Source organism: Parus major, chromosome 11, assembly GCF_001522545.3.
Source record: "Parus major isolate Abel chromosome 11, Parus_major1.1, whole genome shotgun sequence".
Classification (NCBI taxonomy): Eukaryota; Metazoa; Chordata; class Aves; order Passeriformes; family Paridae; genus Parus; species Parus major.
The window spans coordinates 12,275,192-12,298,660 of NC_031780.1; the positions used below are offsets into that span (position 1 = coordinate 12,275,192).

Below are 23,469 nucleotides of genomic sequence, written 5' to 3' on the forward strand. Positions count from 1 at the left end.
AACTGTGCATGTGCCTGACAGCCCTCTTCCTCCTCCTCCCATCCTTTCACAAACATACACAGTATTACACACACAGTTACTTGCTATCTTTCAGCACTGCAACTTTGATACCATGTGGCCCAAAATATTATATAGCCAAAAATGTTTAGTGTGCTGGCACAGCAACTCCTTATCCTCTCTGAAAACACTGAACACACACAAAAGAAATTTACTCACAGCAGTAACAAAAAAGATTATAATCAGAGTAGTCCAGAAGAGGATTGCAATGAAGAGCAGCAGCAGCAGGAGGGGATGCTGCTGGCTGGTGTAGCGGTACTTCTCGTAGAGTGGGTCTGATATCCTGCAGTCATCGCTCTCGTTGAAGAAGTATTTCCCTTTAGCTGGCATCTTCTCCCAGGCTGGCTGCTCTTTATCTCAGTTTCCAGTGCACACAGTGACACAGCTGAAGCCACTGCTTCAAAGAGAAGTTTTGTCGTTTCGCTGCTGCCTCTGTGATCTTTAGGCACACCGAGTAACCCACGTTCTCTGATTTCACTTCTCATGGGCATTAACTTCAGATTTCCAATGCAATCAAAAGCAAGAGTTAGCCTCCCCAAAACCACAAGCAATTCATCATCAGCTCTAAGCATGAAGCTCCAGATCAACTTGCATTGGTGCAGATAGGATGCCTGTCTTTAGCATGAGATTTTTTTAAATTATTATTTTGCAAGTCTCTAACTCCTTTCCATAAGCTTGAATCTCACTTCCTGAGATGAATCCTGCAGAGACACAAGATTAGTAAATTCATAGTTAATCATACACAATGTTCTCCAAGGGGGAGGGAATAAAAACAGTTGATTCCTTAAACTTTCCTTGAACTTTCTACCTGCATGCTCTGACCAGTGAGCAAGGGCTGTGTGCTGCTGGTGGGTGGGAGCCCAGGAGCCTCGTGCGTGGGCAGTGGTGCCCAGCAGAGCTCACCACGGGCTGCTCTGCTCACCTTGCTCTGGCAACTCAAACATTTTCATCTATAAATGTACTACATGGGTTTTTTTCTCCTTTTGAGCAAATGACACAGTTCCTGAGAGCATGCTGTGTAACCAATTGCTCACAACTCTTTGGAAGTTGTGTGCATCTGTGTGTGTATAATCTTTAATCACAATACACTTGGCATTCTTTCTCAAAACATGCATCATAAAAATGAGAAAATACTGTTTTATTCATTTCACACTTTAATTAAGGCATAGAAAAATGAGAAAAGAATACAGCTGTCCAAGCCCAAAATTCATTGAACTTTTTTTAAAGATACTTAACATCTAGCTTGGTATATTTCATTCCACTCTAAAGATACTCTAATACTGTTCCACTCTAATACTGTTTCCAGGGCAATACATGTGTTCTGCTAACAATGAACATTAGGGAATAAACTGTATTGTTAATTTCTAATGACCAGTGTTTTTCAAACAGGTTCATGAATATAGTTCATTCGATCCCAAGAGCCATAAAAAAGAGGCATGGGGATATGATGGAGAGAAGCATGAAAAACAGGATTTCATAAGTCTTATTAAAACTTGATAACAGGACCACAGCTTCTTTGCCACTTGACTGCCGTCACCATGGTGCCCAAGGCCACTGCTCCAGGGAGAAAGAACCCACTAAAATACATTATTTTTTCCCTCAGAAAAGCCAAATCTCAGCCAGTTCCTTTCAAAACCCAAATGTTTAACTGTACACACACATTCAGACCGCTTTCACATTAAAAGCAGGAAAAAATTTAAGAAACCATACTGAGCCTCTGGCAAATACAGCCACTAACATACTATCCAATTATTAATGAGCAAGCAGGCAAAACCAGACATATCAACAGTGAGACTGAACTCAAAAAAACAAAAAAAAAGCAACAAGTGTACTTTTGCAAAATGAAAAGCAAAATGATATATTTCTTTCCCAGAGTATACCAAAAATTTGGACTAATCATAAAAAAATACCATATTGCATCACTCTTTACTGAACAGTAATACTCAGAATAAACTGATATATACTAACATTACATATTAACATTACATATTATATGTTAATATGTATAATAAGCAAATAAAATTGAATCTTTCCCATTTATAGTTAATGGTATACCTAATATGTCACCTGTACTGGTTATTACTGAGTTTTTCATCACAAAGTCCTCACATTTTTCACTTAATTACTTTGGTACTCATACCATCTGCATGTGCATAATAATGCTCTTGAAAAAAAGTGAGTCTCAGAAACTGCTGACACTTAAAGACGAGATAAAGAAGAAATTGAAAGATTTGCATCATGTTTGACTGCATTTTCTGAGTCAAAGGTAACTGCACAATTATTTCATTTGGGCATAAGCCAGTTTTTTCCTGAGGAAGAAACTCTCAGGAGGTGTGCACAGGGACAAGTATTTCAGTAGCAAAGACAACACACTGCAGACAGTGGGAAGGTTTGGCCTCTGATGCACCAGAGAGGCAGACAGCTCATGGAACAGCCTGAGGAATTCCTTTACCATGGGGCTGGGGGTGCAGGAACTCATTCTGCCTGATGTGAACGACTACGTGAAAGAGATGGCAGGCTTCCTGTCCCAGTTCCTTCTAAAAGTGTATTTCAGAACATAAACAATGAAGACCTTCTTTAATAAACCTGCAGAAATATGATTTTGATGGTAATTTTTATGATACAGAGATATTTTGAGAGGGAATTTTATTTTTCCAATTAGCAGAATCAATTTTCAAAAAATAACTATTAATTGCTAAGCAGCAACACATTCACAATTATGAGGAACAAATTATCCAGTTTTGGGCTACTTAATATTAAAATGCAGGAAAATTTACTTCACAGCCTTCTTTCTGTAGCTTCTGACTACGTCAACGAAAACACAGTACCAAGGACAATGTCTATTCTACAGGATTATACTGTGTGACTGTGGTTCAGTTATCTGATGCTGAAAAAATGAAAATTGGGTGCAGTGTCAGCTTGGAACTATCCCTGAATATTAGTGAAGAGTTTTACAAGACATCAAATTAAAGAGACATGTCTTTTCCATGGTCTAACCCATTTTAATAAAAAAAGAGATTGGTATCTCATTGATTTGTTACTTCCTGGCTGATCTTCATAAATATGCACTGCAACTAATTATGAATGACCCCTGGGGTCATACAATTTTCTCCTCAAAACTCTGCTAGGTAAAGAAACTCCCTGGCAGTATTTTATTGATTTACCAAGAATCCATAATGCACCACACAAATGCTATTTCAAGATGAATAATTCAGCTCTGAATTAGCTTCAATTTGCATAGTATGTCCCACTGCCACTACCACTTCCCTTTTTTAAAGTACCCACTTTTTGTGTCTTTCCTCCTTTGAATTTTTTCCAACAACCTTCTGGAAATGTAGAAGGTAGATTTCAGAGAGAGAAAAAGATTCTGTCATGAATGGTATCACACACTGGAAAAAGGATCAAGCCAGCATTCTCCTGTTCACATGTTTAAGGATCATGTGAGCACTGTGCACCACAGCACCACTTTTACTCTTTTTGGTCATTGTTTCTTGAAGATTTGCTGCTATGACACACCAAGAGAAATGTAACCCTGAAACAATAACAGGCCACAAAAACCAAAGAACACTCCCAAAAGCACCAGTGGCAAACACGCTGAGCCAAATGGGGGCTGGATTTGGGCTGCTGCCATAAAGCCATGGAGCTCTGATCAGCAGCTTATCAAGAAAAAGCCTCATTTCTTTAGAAGCCTTCATTGTCTTTGGATGAAAAAGAGAAGGAATTGTCACCCAGGTCAGGATATATAAGAAACAACCCTGGCAGAGTGGGTTAGAAAAAGGACTGAGAACCTATGGGAACAGCCACCAAACACACTAATATGATTTAGTCAAATCTGTGAGAGCTTCATAGCCACTTGCAAGCCAATTAACATGAAGAATTTTTGCCCAGTGAATATGCAAGAACGCTGGACATGTGAGAGGTATAAAAAAACTGGACAACAGAATACCTTCCAGAACATGAATCAAAACACCTATTACCTCCCAAATCTACTGTGTTTCAAGCCAGTGGGAACAAGGATGTGCTCAGATTCAGCATCAGAACCTCTTCTAGGTAATTACTGGGTAAGACTTGACAAAAGCACACCCCCCTTTCACCTGCGAGCAAAAAAGCCGTTTCTGTCTCCCACAAATCTGGGTATTGCTCTATGCTTTCCTCCCCACAGATGGGAATTTTCAAGCACTGATAAACTCTCCAGTGTCCTACTGACACAGCAATAGAATTTAATCACAAAAAATACAAAAGCAAATATTTCATTAGTCTACCAGGTTTGGACTGAAGCTCTTTGGTTTTCCCAAGCTAGTCAAAAGTGTCCACCATGATTTGTGTCAATCCACCACCTTTTCTTAAGACCTGGCCTGGACTCAACAGCTGCAGAACAGCTATGGCCTGTACAGAGCCTGCAGAGCCCAAGTGTTTTAAAGAAACACATACCAGCCCAGGGTGTTGATACATGAGGTAATTTCAGCCCCTTCCTCCCCAGAAATTGTCTGCATGGAGCTGTGTGAGGGCAGACAGTGGGGGAAAAGGGGAGAGCATCCACAACATGGCAGGGCACAAAGTCACTCATCCCAGGGAGCTCTCTGGAGCTCTGGCACAAAGAGCAGTCTCCCCTTAGCAATGCACAGTGGAGCAACAGAAAGAATGATGTGCTATCTGGTACAGAAGCCAGACTGATAACAACAAAACAGCTCTTGAGATGGCTTCCTTTACTCTCTGCATCTGCAGAGCATGAGCAGCTTCCAGGTGCTAGCTCGATCAGGCAGGGGAGTGGGGCTGGAAAACCCACACCATCCTGCCCATCCTCTCACATACCAGGATGGACAGACAGTGACCACATCCTATTCCCCCTCTATTGGAAGAATTATTCACAGCAGCTCCTGACCAACTAAAGCCTTTTCAAACAGAATCCAAGTATGCTGTGGTTGTTTTTAATTTCAAAGCTCCTGACATATTCACAAGTGAACACAGCGACAGTAGCCACCTGGATAATCTACAAAGTATTTTTTCTCTTAGTTATTCTTTTGCCAAGAACTCAAGACTTGATTCCCCAGAGCTGCCTGGTTACCAAAGAGCAGTGTCTGATATATTAAAACAAACCCTAATAGCAAGGACCATATGAATCAATATAAATTGCCTTATTCCTCTCAATAACTTCTGTATAAAATAAAGCAGAGCCATTTTCATCTTTAACTACTACAGCACTGCACAGACAGTACAGTTTTGATTCCCATTCCATCTTTTGTTGCACACAAATAACAACATTGTTTCTGAAATTACTTTAGCAATTTCCATGACAAGAATGATTGCTCACTGTAATTACACATTAGCAGATATTAAAAGGGAATCAGGAATCTATAAACATGCAATAGAATAATTGAAGGAGATTAGTGGGTGAATTATGAATCTCAAGCAAAAATAATCACCAGTCTAGTGGACTCCACAACTAATTCAGTCTAGGAAATGAACTTTAGCAATCCAAACATGCACCACAGGAAATACCATTCATGTCAAAGACAACACTTCTTCCTTTTAGACTTTGCTTTCAAATGCTAGCCTGCAGCCACCTTAGCTTCTTCCACTCATACAAAAGTACTGAGTGGAGAACAGGCGTGTTTTTAATGATCTGTCTGCTAGCAGTGGGTTTTTTTACAAAGGTGAACATTTTTTAATACGTATTTTGAAGTTTTTCATGCGAAATATCACTTTTCTTAATTACACTTAATTGCTGAAAGCCCCTTCTGCAATACAGGAAAAAAATAAATCTTACTTATATTCACCTTCTATTTTCTCACAAAGCATACCCACTTCAACACATCAGCACTCAGAACTATATTTACATTAAAAAGCCAAATCAATACAAAAAGTAATCTGTTATTCAAAAAAAACAAAAAACCAAACAATGATGTATCAGAGCAATCAGTGTCACTACATCACTTAGGGTTTGCCCTTGAACGTTGAAAACCAGGCAATGATAGTGTTAAATGTACTGCAAAGAAAGCATTGAAACTGAACTTTCTGATTCACATTCTTATTTCAGTAGCTTGCTTATTCTCATAATGTTTGTTCTCCAATACTTTTTAAAGTAGGAATAAGTAACGAGTTGTTTAATTTGGAGTCAGTTTTTCACTTCTGGTACGAGTGGAGGATGTGAAATAACAGAGGCTGCAGTTTCCTAAACACCAACAGCCAGCGCTGACCAGCCAAAGGAGAAGTCTCACCCACTCAGAGCCCCCATCCTGTACCAGGTACCTGCACCAAGCTCCTGCTGGTCTCTCTGCACACTGTATTCACCAAATACAGCATAGAAAGCTGGTTTTGGCAGGTCACTTCCCTGTCAGGGTGGAGGAGTGCAGCAGGTAGCAGAGGCATAGAAGAGCTCCAGAGCTGGCCCGGGGTTTGGAAAGGAAAAGCAAACCACAAGTAGGAAAGCAAGCACAGCAGTGAGCTCTTAAACTGACTCGTTGCTTCTCACAGGTCCACAGCCTAAGGAAAAAAATATCAAGAATACCACTGCTAAAGTTGTGCCCCTGTGGGGGCAGGGTGTTTGTTGCTCATTTTTAAATACCACTATTATTACAGGATGTGCTTTGAAGAAAAAGATTATAGTCACAGAAAGAAATCTCTGTGTGACTGATCCAGGAAGGACAGAAAATGGTAACAGAATATGGTTCAGAAAACCTATTGGTAATTTAAGCTCACAAACCAAGTCAGTAAAAAAGAAAAAAAGAGTCCATATAACCAGACTGATGCAACTGAACTACACGGGAGAGTTTACTACTGTTCTAAGGTACTTTTTATTGTGAAAACACGTAATGGTTCAACCAACAAATCTATTAAGCCTTATAATTAAGTGCTGAGTCTGGCTCAGCAGGGCAGGGGAGGAAGCAGCCCTTTTATAATACTGGTTTTCATAAGCAGCAAACTCCAGGGTGTAAAAAGATACATCACACCTGAAGCGAATTGAGCTGCGCTTTGCATCTTTCAAAACCAAGGTGTGTGATTATTTCTTGACTTCCCGACCCCCTGTCACATCTTACAGATAGATTTTCTGATTTTAGCTGATTTAAAATTGAACTTACCACTGCAAAAGTCAATATTCCCCTTACACTTTCAGTTTTCAGACCTATTTAAAATTCATGTCTTTGAACACAGTGTCCTCAGAAGCCGGGACAGCTTTTCACTGAGTAATTTCAATTTAATTATATCAAAAGCAGAGTGCTTGTTCCATTATTGAAAGTACTAAAACCTGCAATATTGAGCTATATAAACTTCAGAAAAAAACACTGAAACACAGAACATTAAACTTCAACACCATGGGGAAAAATATTTTCAGCTAAGACAGGAATAGGCACAGTGTGTGTCTAAGCCCCAATAATTTCTATGAGAATATCCCTGATTTTCACAGAAATAAAGACTCCTGACATTTTCAGAGCATCTGTTTTTTAAGAAAAAAAAAAATGCATCACACTAGGTAATACCAAGCCTTTACTGAAATCAGCAATAAAACAAAAATTCAAGAAAGGTGTTTGAATGGTCTTTTTTTTTTTTTCAGGCATTATCTTATTTAGGTTACAGAATTACAGCAAATAGCAAACAAAAAGCTCAGACTGACAAGTTTTCTAAGCTCAATATAATTAATTATACCTAGAACGAATTCTCTGTCACCTGTTCTGCAATATTTTGAATATACCTCCAGATAATCTATTTCAATAAAGCAGTCAAGAAGAACAGATGTGGCAGAGTCAGAGTGCCAGGGTATAACTGGACTCTCTGGCTATGACTAGATACAACAGATGTGCAAAAAGTAAAAAAATAGAAAAAAATTAAAAAATCATTGTGAACAAGAGTGTAATGAGCATCACATTGCTGTCATTTTATCCCCTGTCTCACACAGTTATTTAAGGGGAATGTGCAGTTCAACATAGAAAAGAGTCTTGCCCACCTCTAGGGTAAATAGTATATTTGCACAGAGCAGGTGCAATGATAATATGGCATGGCACAAGGCAGGAAAAAGATAACAGCTGCCCTGGATAAGATAAGAAATCACTTCCCATTTCAGTCAAGTCCATGTAAAACCAGTAAAACAGAGAAGGCGGCTCCTCTCTCTTACCTACAATATTCCCACCCCACTGAAGTGAACAGAAATACAAACTACCATCAGAAGTTCAAACAATGCATTGATACCAACGACAACTTCGGTTTCCATTAATTTTTTTGTCCCAGTCTCTAATTTTTACAGAGCCAAGTATTTTTTTTCTAAATAATTTTGTCAAATATGGTTGTTTCTAGCTGGATTTCTGCTTACTCAACTGCTCCCTAAGCAATCTCACTTCTGAAGTAAAACTCAGCCCAAGGCCAAGAGATGGACACAGAAAGAATGTGGCTGTGCATCAGTACTTGGAGCAGTGCACTTCAGCGTGGCATGGCAGCACAGATATTTTATATATTATATATATTTTATATAAAGGTATAAAACACCCTTTACAAAATCAAAGTCTTCATACTATTTAAGGAAGAAGGGGGAAGGTAAGGGGAGTGGTTAAATCTCCCTTTATTTAATGACTTCAAGACTAAGTCTTGTTAAATACCTGCTCTAAAAATCTTATTTCTCTATACTATTAATTACAGGGGAATTTTAACGTTCCCCAAACTAACTATGCAACATTACTTACACCACCATACTTCACAGCCAAAACCACTAAAACTAACACTTGCAATAAAGAAATTCCCTCCCTTGGAGGTTAAATATTTAAAATAACATCAAAGAGACAGACTTTTCTGATGGAATGCTTTGCTTCTAGAGTCATACCCTACCTCAGGACACAAAGCTGTCAAACACCCACAGTTCTTTTTTAGAAGTTTTCCAAAATGTAATACCAGGTTTCAGAAGGTCCTTTGTGGAGTCATTCTGAAATAAAACAATGATAAAGGACTGAAAACCTCAGAAATCTTCTATTTTCAGTCTCACTTGATAGCAACACACTAAAAACTTGTTAGGAGTTGTATGTATATTTTTCATTGATCCAGACAAAGGGCCACAGGAGCCAAATATTGACAAGGCCTGAGGTAAGCTGCTTTGGATCACAAAGAGGGAACCATGAAGAAGTAGTGAGAGCTTTCCAGTGACACCCAACATGCCTGATGGAATTTTGTTTCCACACTAAGTTTTGATTGTCTACTAAGATACTAAAATATCTGAACACAGATCTAATCACTATCACTCTTCTTGTTTCATCTTATCTTTCATCTTACCATTTCCAAAGCTTTATTTGACAGCCAGCCCTGTCAAACTGCTCCCAATCCCAACAGGCCACAGGAAACTTGCACCATGCAAAGCACTGACTCACCAGGGGAAACGTGGATATCTCACCTGGCATGGCTAAAACAAAGCAGACACTTGAAAATTAAATTCTCCTTTATCCTTTGGATTTGCTGATACTAAGGCCAGTTAAAGAGTATTAAAGCAGAACCAGTTAGCTCCAAACCTGAAATAATACCACAGACACGGCAAATCTTCAGGATGTGGCAAAAGTCACTTCTCCAAACAGTTTGCAGTTACTGCTTCACAGCTACGTGAGGTTTACAGAAGAACCTTCCCAGCTGAGGCATCATGAACACCTGAGTGAAGGTTACACTGCTCAGCACCCAGCCAGCCCCCAGGGCCGGGTGTTCACCCACCACAGCACAACTGAGAAAACATTTTTACCCAGACTGCAGTGCTGAGCTCTGCATAGCAGATTACTCCAGGCTTTTTTTTCCTGGAACCACTGATAAGAAACCCATGCTTGTTCTTTGCTTATCATTACAGGAAAGAGGATTCATTGGCAAAATCCGAATTTCTCCACTCCACTATAGTATGTTTTGGTCATTTTGAAATTCCTGCAGGAGACTGAGTGCAGCCCACTCAGGTTAAATCCTTGACACTAAATCTTTTGATGCACCACACACACGGGAACCTGCAACAAGACAGGGAATCTTTACCCCAAGGACCACTCTAGGCATTAACAACACTTTATTTCTTCCCTTCACAGTTCAAGGAAGAAAAATCTACTCAATCTCCATCATACATTTTATGAACCTTTACTCAGACAATCAGTAAAAGAAGTATTTAACTGTAGTGTGACATGCTGCAGCATGAATATAACGTGATTGAAAAAAATCACAGATGGAAGAGTCTGAGAAGAAGGCTCAAGACTGATGAGAGGCATCATCTTCATGCTAACTGGTCCCAATGCTTTTCAAGCAAGGCCTGCATGACAGCAAAGGGCATGCTGCTAAAAATATGATAAGAATGTTTTACCAACTTTCACAGCATTATAGATAATAAAAGCCCTACTTTTTCAGTAAGTTTTGTTACACATAAGATCAAACATCAGCAATTAAAAAAAAGACCACTCCAAGAAGGGTAACTTAAATTAAAATATATATAATTCAAAACAACGTAAAATATTGCAGAACAGAAAATACAACAATATGGCAGGAAAACAGCTGGAAAAAAACCCCTAAAACACACCAACAAAACACTCCTCCCCTGGACCTTGTAACTCTGGGTAAAGAATTATCTATTGCTAGTGTGGAAATTAAGAGATTCTGACACTAAGTTTGTTTAGTGTCTTGGAGTACAAAAGGGCAGAAGTACATATTCCTAGGATGTTGTGAAAGCTGTCTCTCCAGTTAATCAGATGATGACAAGACATGGTTAGGTACCATCCTTGAACCCCGTGCAGCAGGGACCTAGCAGGGGAATTCATATCACACGTAAACACTCCTGGCTTTGTCTCACTCTGTTCCTGTTTTATCCTCTTCATACACATTCTGGGAACAGCTCTTCAGATGTGAGAAGATGCCAAAGAAGTTCAACACCTCAGCAGAGTACCAGGCACTGGCAGCAGCCCTGGATCCTCGCTGCTCCTTGTTTGAATCCAGCACAGGCTCACCAGGGGCACGAACACAGAACAGGAGTAAATGGTTACACAGAAATGTTGAAACAATGACCCAAAGAGAAGCCCAGAACATGAAATCAGAATTAAGATGGCACTGAGGAACTTGATTCAAGCTAAACAGCTGTGCTGGAAAGAGACAGTACCAACATCTACTTCACTGCTCTGTCACCAGGGACCCACTTTGGAAAGCAGAATGCAAGGGCAACTGCCAAATAATCTGGGACCAAATCAGAGTAGATGCAAAGTATTTTATCAGAACAAAAACTGAAGTAAATCTATTGCCATTTTCTGTTATTTTTTTGCTAAAATATACAAACTACTTGAAACACTACTCAAAATAGGCATTCCACTCTGTCACAGTGGGTTAAATGTCCAGCTCACAGCTAAGTCCTGGGGCAGCTGTGGCCATTTCCATTAGATTTTGGCCAGGAGTTAGCTGCACCTAGCCAAGACCTACATGCATCTGCATTCATAAAAGTTGGGTGAAAGCTGGAAAAGATTCTTATGAAAAAAGGTCAAAACCCTGACAAAGGCTTTTGTCAGCCTTGGAGAGAGATGAGAGGAAAAGCCACAAGATATCTCAGAGAGTTCATCTGAAAAGGCAGATATAAATCTGCTGTGTCTGTGCATGCGTAAAAGCAGATAAAAATAAGGCTTTGTTAAACCTGTTACATGTTCAATTTGGAATGCCTAAATAAGCTGCTGCTTTACTTTTACTGTGTTACGTGTCCAGTATTAAGGATGAGTCTTGAAAATCACAAGAGATACCTCATGTTCCTTTGAACTGGACCAGAGTCATCTGGAGAGCAGCACATGAGGAGGATGCTGAATAGTTAGAGCATCCCAGAAATATTATAATGCCTTTTAGAAAAATAAACTGTGACAGTTTGTAAAAAGCATCCCATGTTTATGAAGGTGCTCAGTTGTAGTAATTCATACTTATAACACAGCTTAGAAAATTACAATGCAATTTAGAGAATTAATGTAATGACTACCTAGCTTACAAAGTTTTGCTGATTTTTGCTTCTTTTTTTTTGTTTTTAAAAGCTATGCTTAAAAACATAATTTTGTCCAAAGCCCTTGATAAACAGTTGTATGCAGGATTCCTCTTAGATACAGAGGGATGAAGGTGCTGCTCACAGAAATGTCCTTGGGATCAGGTCCTGGGGACGGTATATTCTTGTAATGTAAAGGGAAGAGAGTTAAAAAAGAAAAAGGTTCTCTCTGTATTTGTAACTGAAGTTCCTCAGAGGCACAGAGACCAGTCTGCTGATAAGCAGCAAGTTTCCGGCAGTAAAGTGATACACAAAGTACTTGGAGCCAATTTTTGATCTGCAAGACAGACAAGCCTCTCTGCATTCAACACTAACCACAGGCGCCCATTTCCCTAGCAACAGCTTGTGGGGCGCTTTCATTTTGACCAAAGAACATTTAACCAGTTACATTATGAGCCCTGCACCTTGCTGCTACAGCAGCAGTTGCTTTTCACACCTACCAAATTGTTATTTGTGTGGTATTGAGCTGCTGGATCAATGCTGCACCTGCAGCACAGATTTGCTTTATCGTGTTTTGGTAGTTTGGGGTTTTTTTTCCATTTTTTTAACTGTCTGAACTTTATCAAGCTAAAACTGGTCAAAACTGAAAAAAAACCCAAAAAAACACTCACAGTATTAAAAAAGGTAACTTAGTTACTCAGTAATAACCCTATTATTTTCCAGATGTTTCCTTTGTTTTAAATTTGGAGTATTAGAGCACAGAGAAGTACACAAAAACAATCATGTATGTAACAAGTACAGTCCTTGATTAATTTTAGGGAGAATTAATTCTACCAACAGAGACAGAAAATTTACCGAACTAATAATGCAACATCAACTATTCACCATCAGATCAAATGGCATCATGATATTTTTAAAAACTGACAAAAATTGAGAAATTACAATCCAGGAAGCAACCATTCAAAACTGAGAAAAAGCAATATCCTTCAATGAAAATGTAATTGAACTATACAAATCATCCATCCCAAGTTTATCTTCAGATGTTGAGGAAGGAAACAACAAATTTTCATGAATACTATGCCCCAACAAAATACAAACTACTAATGGACATAAGTCATAGCCTGAAGTTCAAACCTGCTGGTAGTTTCTTGAACTTAATCATGATTCAAAGACCTGACATTCTGCACATAACCCCAAGGAGAAGGCCAGCAGTTACACACAAGGAAAGTGTTCAACCAAAACCCGTGCTATGAAGCACCTCAGGAGGAGATCTGGGAAGAGCAACCAAACTTGAGTTCACTGGTCAATTCTTCCCTGCAGCTTCTGTAGGAGCACAAATCACCCATTCAATTAATGTCAGCTGTTCAAAATTCTGGTTACTTCTAACTCTTACTGAAGTTGTTCAGCACAGTTTTAAGAGCAGGCCTGAGAATCAACCATTGCCAAAAGCCCAAGAACATTATTTCAACAACCACATCCTGTAGTTAAAGCACAATAAATTCCAGAGCTATTTTTCTCCCTTGTAATCCCGTATTTCCATCTTGTGAACATACAAATTCCCAAAACCTTCTGAAGCCCTCAGCCCCTGTATGAGAAGGACAACTCATGTGTTTAAAGGACAGAATTTAAATCCATTTCTTTCATCCCTCCTATGAATTTTCTTCTGACACATTCCAGGTGTGTGGTATCCCCTTTCTTCTCCCCTAAAAGGACTGACCTAATACCAGCATCCACCCACAAAAGGTGCCAACAAAATAAATTAATACTCACAACACATTTTAGGAATACAGTAGTCCCAAGATTATAAGACACAAATAATTTTGGACTATAACAATTTATTACAGTAAACATCATTGTTGGCACTTAAATCTTTTGCTGGACTTTTTTCTCATACTTCCAGAAGCACATAATTCCTGGAGGAAAATGTCTGTTCAACTGTGGCAGGAAGCACAATGCTGGACTTTAAATATCACATAAAATAATAATTAAGTTATTGTGTAATAGCATTATATTTTCCAAAATAAATATATAATTAGATAAGAATGCATGATGTTAAGGATAGCAGAATGCCTGTGCTTCAGCTCCCACTGACAGACATGGTGGTTACAAAAACAACACAGCAATCACTGCTGTAAATTCACTTACAGAAACGAGGGGGGATCTTTTAATGCCAGTTTTTCAGTTGCAAATGGAATCAGCTTCTCTGAGTAACAGTGTGACAGAACAGGGGATGAAATCACTAGGTTCCTTTCACATGGCTCAAACACCGCTGTGACGGTTCCTGAGGTAGAGCTGAAGCTGGCACCACTGCCACGGGTTCCTTATTGCTGAGGTACAGCTGTGTACCTGCCCCAGGTACCTGACACATCAGGGGAGGACCCATGTGTGCAACAGGAGGTGTCTGGGATGTGCTCAACTGCAAACATCTTCAGCAGCCAGTGCACACTTATCCAGAAATCACCATCCTCCCTACACACAGAGCTTCGGTCAGTTTCATGAACAGAAACAGAGAGGAAGTTTTGCTGTTCATTTTAAAGAAATAAACCCACAGATCCTGGCTCACAACAGGGGTGTCTACAGTAATATTTGTTCAACAGGTTCCTCCTTCTCTTCCCTCTTTGTCCCCACCACTTATTCCTGTCTGGGTGCCACACCATTCTTTCCATATGTGAATGTGACTGTTTCTAGGACTACAGATCAACTCAAAAATAACAATAATTAGTCTCTCCTAGGTTTTGTTCCTTTTTGCCCAAGAGGCAGACAAGATCAGTGATGGTGTGCAGCAGCTTCGAGGGCAGCTCAGCCAGCACAGCTGAGAGCAGTTGGCTGCAGAGAAGAGGCAGAACAACGAGGTGACAGCAGGAACGTGCTTCTTAACCTAAAAATGCTGTTCCCACATGTGCCCCAAGATGAGGAACAGCCAGACAGATGCTAGGCAAGAGCCAGGAACAGAAGAGATCAGTTTCTCAGGGGAAAACAAACCTCTCAATGCCTTTAGCACCAAGCACGTACTCAGGGTGGTCTGAAATTCTCTATTTTAACATATGACAAAAGCCATTAACAGTTCACTTATGCACAGTCTGTGACCTGCAGGAAATATTCAAGACTTAAAGAACAGGAACAGATAAATATATGCAAGCAGGGAAGACTCACCCTGGTCAGATTGGCTCACTGCACCTCTGAAAACTGAATGAGGAGATCCAAGATGCTTTCCCAGAGCAGGGAGGAGAGTTGTAATTGCATCATTTTTCTAGATGAGCAGTGTCAACAATTTCGGCTCTGAGTCAGTCCTGAGCCCGTCAATGCCCTGTGGAGGTCCCTGGGGCACTGTGCTATTAGAAGTGATGACTTTCACAACAGGCTGCTGAGCAGGATCCAAACACAAATTCGCTTATGAAAGAAAGAAGAGCTGCTACTTTATTTTTCAGTAAGAGCAAGAGCACACTGCCAGTACTTTGGGCAACTTCCAGCAGCCAAATTACTGTTAATGTCCAGAATGCTTTCCACTTTTTTCTGGGAGCTTCCAGGATGAGTAAATAAGTCCTTATGTACTCTTATTTCCATCAACAGTTCACAGAATGAAAAAGCCAGAAATAAATCAGACTTGCTAGAATCACCCTGTGAGCACCACTCACATCTTTTGACTGCCAGCTTTATGCTTCCACCAGTAAACATTCTTCAAGTTTGCTACCTAAGAAATTTCACATGGAGGAAAAGAAAAAAAGGTGTTCTTCCCTTCCAACCTACAACTTTTGCATGACAAGATATACACCAAAAGGATCTGTACTCAAGAGTAAGAAATAGGGGAGGAAGAATTAAGGGACTTTGCAGATAAAAAGAACTATTTGAAAAGTTTAGCTTACTCTTTTAGACAGAAGGGAGTTAAGCACACAAACTGAAAAAATATCAATCATTTGTTCAAATGTTTTTTATCTTGCACACCTTCCAGAGGCTAATCTCCAAACCAAATATTTTTTTGCATTTGATTACCAGCCTCAAAAGACATATGAGTTCACAGTAAGAAAGAAAAAGCCAAACATTTACATTTGTAGAGTGTTTCTGATGTAACACAATCCACAAATATTTACAAATCCAAACCCCACACACTAACACTTCATTAATTTTTGTTGGTTTTAAACTAATTCCAACAAATGAAGCAGAAACCACTGAAATACAATATAATGTACAAAATGACAAACCCCATACTCATATTTATCACTGAGTCAGCCCACTTCATCCAGGAACTAACACCCAAGTGTTTCAGGGTAAGGAAAATCATAAGCCATATGCAACCCTTCAGTGACCTTACCTGTGCATAAAACAGGCAAAGCTACATTTCTAGGTACTCTGTGTATTACACACAGACATTAAAATGCTGTAACATTCATTTAAATCATAAAACACTGGTTTACCCAAACTTCTACTACTTTAACACCATGCTAAGCCTACTCATACAGACCTAGAGCAAGGAAGGGAAGGAATAAAATGTAAGTGAAAATGTCTGGTAGGTATTTTTTTTTAAATCCACCCCTCAAAATCATCGTTAGAAATTACTGTATTCAGGCACATATACATTGGACTATAGCAATAATTTCATCACTGTCTATTTGTTAAATATATCTATAAGCATATATTAGCACAAAGAAGCCCCGGGTGATAAAATAAGTTGAAATTAATTACAAGCAAACAGTCAAAACTTAGGTCTCAAAACACTCTAATTGCTCCACAGCATTTTTACAAAAAGATACTGCAAGTGTTCAGTGACAAGCATAGAAAAAGGCTTTCTAAGACTTTCACACAAGCTCCCAGCTTTAGGTGGAGTTTAAAAAAAGGTGTGTGGGGGAGACATCAGATCTGCAAGAAATGTGCAAAAGTTCAAGTGACGTTCAAAGGAAATCAGTGGGGTGAAAGAAAAAAGTGTCCCATTGGGAAACATATTGTACACTGTCAGTTGCAGACGTCAAGCACAAATTAAGAAAGCATTAAGACAAGTTTTTATATTTAGACACTAGCTAGTGTCTAAATATGATGAACATGGAAACCAGCATTCACTGAACTCTCCACCCAAACTACTGTCTTTTGAAATCCTGATTTCCTAGACAGGATGAGAAACAAAAGAAGTAAAAGTAAAATTAAAGCTGCATATCAAACAACCTACATATAAGAGAGATTTCACATGTACTATGAATACTCAATGTCCACTTTATCAACAACATGGCTGGAAATAAACCTGTACTGTGAACATAAAGCAAAGCTTCAAATCAACCACAATAAACAAAACTTAAGATTTTGCAGAAAAAGACATTCTTGACAGCAAATATAGTAAGTAATACATCAGTTTTTCTAAGTGGTGTTAGATTTTTATCATTTTCCTTTAACGCTTCCTCCTTTGGCTGAGATGAATCTGGGAACTAGCACAAAATTGTGTTTCCCAGGGGACGCTGTCAGGGCCGTGTGTCAGTGACCTCCCCAGACCAGAACAAGTGGGGCTTCCCCCCTGCAGCCAGGGAGCAGCACTCAACTCCTCCTCTGAGCCCTTGAGTGATTCTTCCAGTTTGCCCTGGTTTCATGACCCTACAGAAAGGATCAAGAGGAGGTCAGTCTGAGGAACAGGGACGATTCAGCGAATGACGCATCAAGGAACTCAGACTGTGGGTCAAGAAATCCCCGAGAAGAAAAGGCAGATTCTCATTCTGGCACAAGTCAGACAAAAGAACAGCCAGGAAGCTCATCAATAAAGGCAGATATTTGTGTCAGTCTCTGACTTTGAACAGGCAGTATGTCTAGTTCTGGCCAGAAATAAGTCTCTTGCACAAACAATCTGAAGTACAAACCCAAGGTAACTGTATCAATACAAAACCCTGTGGCACAGTCCAGAAAAAAGGCATATAATCTTCACCACATACTTCTTCTACTAGTATGCTTGAAATTATTGGGAAATATATGTAAAAAATTGAAAGTCCTAAGAAAGTATTTAAAAGTTTGCTGACTTCTCCATTGAGACAGGAAGGAAGTTAAAAGAAGTTTAAGCCTACTGACATAGCATTAGTCTTCTTTCTGAATATTAATGTTAGCAGACATTTGTAGTAGAGCCTAAATCATAAAATTGTTTTTTTAAACAAAACTTTTAGCATTTGGCTGCAGAGAAAAACTCACCTTAGGTCAAAAGGTGATAAAAATTCATAAAAGAAGTGAGAAATCAGCATACAGTTCTGAAAGGCTTTTTTCTTTTTGTAAACAATTCATAACCAAAAGCTATGTTTGGCAATACTGCAAGGAAGGTGCAATGACTCCTCAGGTTACTATCATGTTATTAAAAAAGGCTTTTTTAAAAACAGAAAGGCAAGTGAATAAAATTCACTGTTGCCTATGTTCCATGCTGTTAGCTATATAGCAACACAGAAAGGAATTAACAATTACTGAATAGTTTATAGAAATACAAGCAATCATCCCAAGCAGGTTGGAACTAGAGAAAACTACATCTTGAGATCATTCTGACTCAGGTTTTACTTCCAATAAAAAGGCACACAGTATGGTTTGTGTGCTACAAATGGTCTGACCAAATTATCAAATTATCCAGATTTTAAAGATTTTTTTAAAGGCTACCATGGCAAAGAAAACTACCTACCTAGTTACACAAACAAATTACCAGCAGATCAATTAAAACATGAGGATTAATAGCATGTAAAATTTCCCCTAGTAACTGCCAAGGTACAAACTCACAGCCTCCTGTAAAGGAAAGCAGAATAATTTGTCCCACATTTACCTTATGTTGGCTAACAGTATAGACAGGTAATAACTAAGGCATTTTAACTTGCCCCTGTCAACATTTTGTGCAGCACCATCTTAGGCTATCATCTAAAAATTAATGTGGCCATAATTACCATGTTGCTCCCCTGGTGTAAGGATATACGCATATGTTAGAAGATATTTGTGCAGCCTGTGTGCACTGCTGGGGGGGAGGTAAGGAAGATCTGCTATCATAAGCAGCTCTGCTCTGTAATCACAAATCCCTCATGGCTGTCACAGGAGCCAACACATATCTGAAGTCTGCCTGGACATTATTAAAGCTCTTTACACATAAAGTCCTTCACGTGATAAGGGGACATGGGAAGCGCCAGCTGGATGGCACTGCACGGAGGAAGGAGCAGCACTCAGCCTCCTCTGCTGAGAAAGACACCAACAAAGATCATCCACAATCACCTGGCTGTTCCCTAGCAGAACAGGTGGCAGGTGCATTTAAAAACCAGTTTTTCAGGTCTGAACTCAGACTGTATGGTAACCATGCAACAGACCACCCAAGGGTCTGTGACTGGCCAGAGGGTCACACAGCAGGAACAGGAATAATCAAAGGCTGTTTAGATCCTTCTCACAGAGCAAAGAAAAGCCCGTGAAGGAGGTGTCTTGTACAGGAACAGGGATATAGGAACCCTGGGAAGCATTGACCAAATCCTAAAGAACACTTCAAAGAAGGAAGATTTGGGAACAGCACGCTGTACAGTTTGTTTTGCACCAACCAGCAATCGCTAGCATCACCTGGAAAACTTCTTAAAAAATTCCACCCACTACTAGCTGTATGTCTTTGTGACTGTCAGTTATCTCATGCCTCCAAGAGTGAAGTATTTCTAGTTCACAGGACTCCAAAAAAGTTTGTTTCCTTCAAAAAGACAGAATCATAACTGATTTTTAATGTCTGGAGCATTTGTTCCCAAGGTCCAGGCTCAGTGAGTGGGTACAGAGAGGCAGCATCCAGATCCCTGAGGTGCTTAAAGCACTTGCATATGGGGTGGACACAAATACAGCTGGCTTCTTGCAAAGAAGGCAAAAATCAGAGTGATACCATCACCAACCCGCATTAAAAAAAAGAGAACTTATTAAAATTCAACCACAAGGCTGGAAAGAATGGTGGAGTTGTTCCCTACTCAGACTTTGCAGATTTCCAATCCACTGCTCTGACAGCACAGTTCAGGTTACAGCAATTAAAAGTATTTCTGGACAACCTGATTTCCAATGTGTTAAGCAGCTGCCTTCAGAAGTGCTCTTAAAATACACAAGTTTCCAGGAGACATACACTGCCTTCTCCTTTCTGGTATCTCCAGAATCCCTTCCTATCAATGGCACTAACCCAAGCCTGACTCTGGATCAGGGCAAGTTCTTCCCAAGTCCCCCCCAGTATCATTATGCAATAATAATACAATATAAGTAGGTCTCCTCTGCCTGCAACCCATCCCATTTCTGTGAGGGCAGTTCACAGTTAAAGAAATCCTTCCTCCTCCCCCCAGTCTCACTTTTTTTGCCTCTTGAAAACCCTTCCGTTTCTAATGAGAACATTTTTATAGCATGTAAAAACTGCAACAACTGATTCATGGCTTTCCAGTTCCCAGAGTTCCCATATTTTCTACAACCAACACTCCTCAGACTTATCAGTAAGTAGTAAGTTCGGCTGTTTGGGGGTTTTTTTTGGCCATTGCTTCTTAAAAAATTGGCTGTTTGTAAATGCACAAGCCCAAAGAATGATGCCTGGATACGATGGATATGATGCCACAGAATACGATGAAGCTGACATTCAGAAAGACAAAAAGAAACAAGCACAATATTTTGGATTCTGTGGCCTTCAGAACAGATGCTTTAGTTAGTTTTCTTTATTTATACCAGTAGATATTTATGTGTCTTTACATATACACGTTTTTATTGGCAGCAGAGAACTCCAGGAAAAGTATAGCCATGAACAATGCAGTTTAAAACAAGTACAGGAGAATCTATTTCCAAATACAGCTGCCTGCATAAAAGTAGGACAGAAATTATTTCAACATGTAAAACAAGTGTTTAATGCTACTCTGATAAACCAGTTTAGCTACAACTACATCCAAATTCCCTGTGTAAACATGCTTGATAAACGATAATGGAATAGAGTTAATATAAGAAAACAGCAACTCTTATTTCTTGCTTAAATCCGTCCAGAATTTTGAAAAGCAAAACTTCCCCTTTTACACTCCCAATATACTATTAATGAACTACAATTTAATCTCCTTTATCTAACAAGATTGTTAAATAATTGGTCTACACTTGACCAGAAGCAATTAACACCCACATGCAGCTCTGCTCAGACTGACAACCTGTGTCACTGAATTGTGTTCTACAACTCCACAAGTGAGCTCTGAACATGCAAGCAATCAACACATCAGCTCGCTGGGGAAAATAAAACAGTCTGTGTGGAACTTCGCCTTCTGTGGCATTGTGAAAACTGCATCAAACTGTTTTTACCAAGTAACTACACTGGGTTTTTCCCATTTCTTTGAAAGCTAAACATGGTGTTTGTACTGTTATCAAGTTCTCACTTTTTCAGAGAAACTCCTAGCTTTGAGTACCTTCCAATGCGAATTTTGTGTTATTATCTAATGTGCAACAACACTGCATTCTGCCTTATTTTAAAAGAGCAGCACCCTGACGGAGGAGGGAGTGGGGGGCTTGTAATTGTTACAATTAGCAATCTAAAAATAAAAAGTAAAAACTACTAAATTCAAAACAGGATACTCCTCAGGAACTTGACAAAAAAAAATAAATGATTTTTAAAATGTACTACAGTGAAATATTTTTACGTTCATTTCCTGCTATACAAGTAAAACAGAGGAAGAAAGCTCACTCTTAAGAAATACTGAAATTGGGATAACAATTTAACTGGCAACACCTCCAACCAAAACAGAGTCCAGGTCGTTTTTCCAGCATGTTTCAGAAGTATAACTTGGATAACCAGGAGCCCAATTTTACAGTATAGCCACCACTGACGAGAAGGGAATTCTCCCTGCCTGTCTCTCTAGAAGTTCAACAATATGTTCTGGCCACTTCCTCTAGCCTGGTTGTTCTGTTCCTACAGAGGAAAAAAAGTCATACTTTAAAAATGCTTATCTTATGAAAAAAACCTGCGTTTTGTCCGTTTAGCTTCATGAATCATCTCTGCAGCAGGTCAGATGAGCACCAGTGCTGACTTCAGGGCGGGGTGGAAGCACAGGGGCAGGAAGTGAACAGAGCTGCTGGCTTTTAGTGACAGCTGCTCCTCGAGCCAGCTTAGCTGTACCATAGAAATCACAGCCTTCAGTGCACTTACTTCTGTGTTCATATTCAAAGTCATATATTTCTGGGAAATAAATGCTTTTTTTACCCAAACATCATTAGTCATTGTTACATAACAAGTGAGCAGAAGGGATCCAAAGTTCCCAAAAGAGGCTGTGCCTTCCTGAATATACACAAGACCTTGCTGGGGAAAAAAGGAGAAACATTAAATTTACAAACAAGGTGGATACTCCATAGTGGAGCACAATTGGGCCCAAAAACCCCAAAATTCAATCTGCTCACAAGAATACAAAGTGACTGGTAGTTATGTCAAATATAGAGGAAGACTAATTTTAACCTCAAAACCAAGTTCCTGATTAAAATATATTAGCAATGCCTACATACATTTAACGTATTTTCTGTTATATTAGTTTATTGCAACAAACATGTATCTCACAAATACATAAACGTTTGTTTCCTTGGCATTGAAATGCAAATGCTTGCCATCTTCTCACTGAAACCACCAGCAAAGGAGCAGAAGGTCAGGCAAAAGAGTGGCAGGAGTGAGAAAGTCAGACAGCAGTACCCCAACTTCCTTTCAAATTATAAAACTAAAACCAAAATTCTAGTCTGTTACTGCAACTTATTTTTTTAATTTATTCCTGCATGTGCTCAGTAGCAATAATACGGGGAAAGAGAAAGACACAGAGAAAAACTCCAGTACAAAGTTCATCCTCTCTCAACTTGAGCCAATCTGGGTTTTTCCCCATAGCTTAAGCCTGAGCTTGTTTGAGGAAGCAGGTCCTGCCTGAAATACTGCAGCAGATGGGCTCAGGTTGACACGAGCCAGATGCTAAGAATATCTGGCATTTAAGTGATCAGGGCTTTATCACCCACTTCCATTAATTTCAGCCGAGTTTGAATTAACCTCAGTGAGCTCAGTCTGTCCCAATACATCTTTGTGAGCACCTTCCCAGCTGCACTTCTTGCCCAGCTCTTCCACGTGCTCTGTCATTCTACAGGAACACTTGTTCCCTCACCCTTTTGGTTACTTGGATGGAAAACACTATTCAAGTAAAAATTAGTCACTGCTAGGTGGTTTGATCATCAACTAGTTCTTTCAAAGAACCCCCAGAATGAATGTATATTTTTAATGTATATTTTTTTAATAAAGCAGAAAATTTCCCAGCCTAGACATTAAGTAAATAAGTAAATATTGACTAAAACCCAGGCTATATTACAAATGAAGAGCATCTTACTGCAGTATTTTATTCAACTCACTGAAATGCTAACTTATCATTATTAGTCATAACAAAAATTCACGGAATGTAAAGTAACAACATAAACCCAAAATTATACAGCCACAGGTAAACTATTTCTGCATTTTTCTACCTATAAAACACTACGTTGTCTTCTTCCTTGAA

At 39.3% G+C, this 23,469-nt stretch overlaps 1 protein-coding gene across 3 annotated transcripts in view; it reads right to left on the bottom strand.

Moving 5' to 3' along the window:
• ADCY7 (adenylate cyclase 7) overlaps positions 1-23,469 on the bottom strand; it is a 60,568-nt gene that overhangs the window by 32,510 nt on the left and 4,589 nt on the right. For 2 of the 3 annotated variants that reach the window (XM_015639971.3, XM_015639972.3), the window contains exon 2: positions 217-758. In XM_015639971.3, the coding sequence (XP_015495457.1) occupies positions 217-387 (171 nt within the window). In that variant the 5' untranslated portion in view covers positions 388-758. Of the gene's footprint in view, positions 1-216; positions 759-15,148; positions 15,172-23,469 lie in introns of those variants that run through there. The other variant, XM_015639973.3, reaches the window with a different exon arrangement.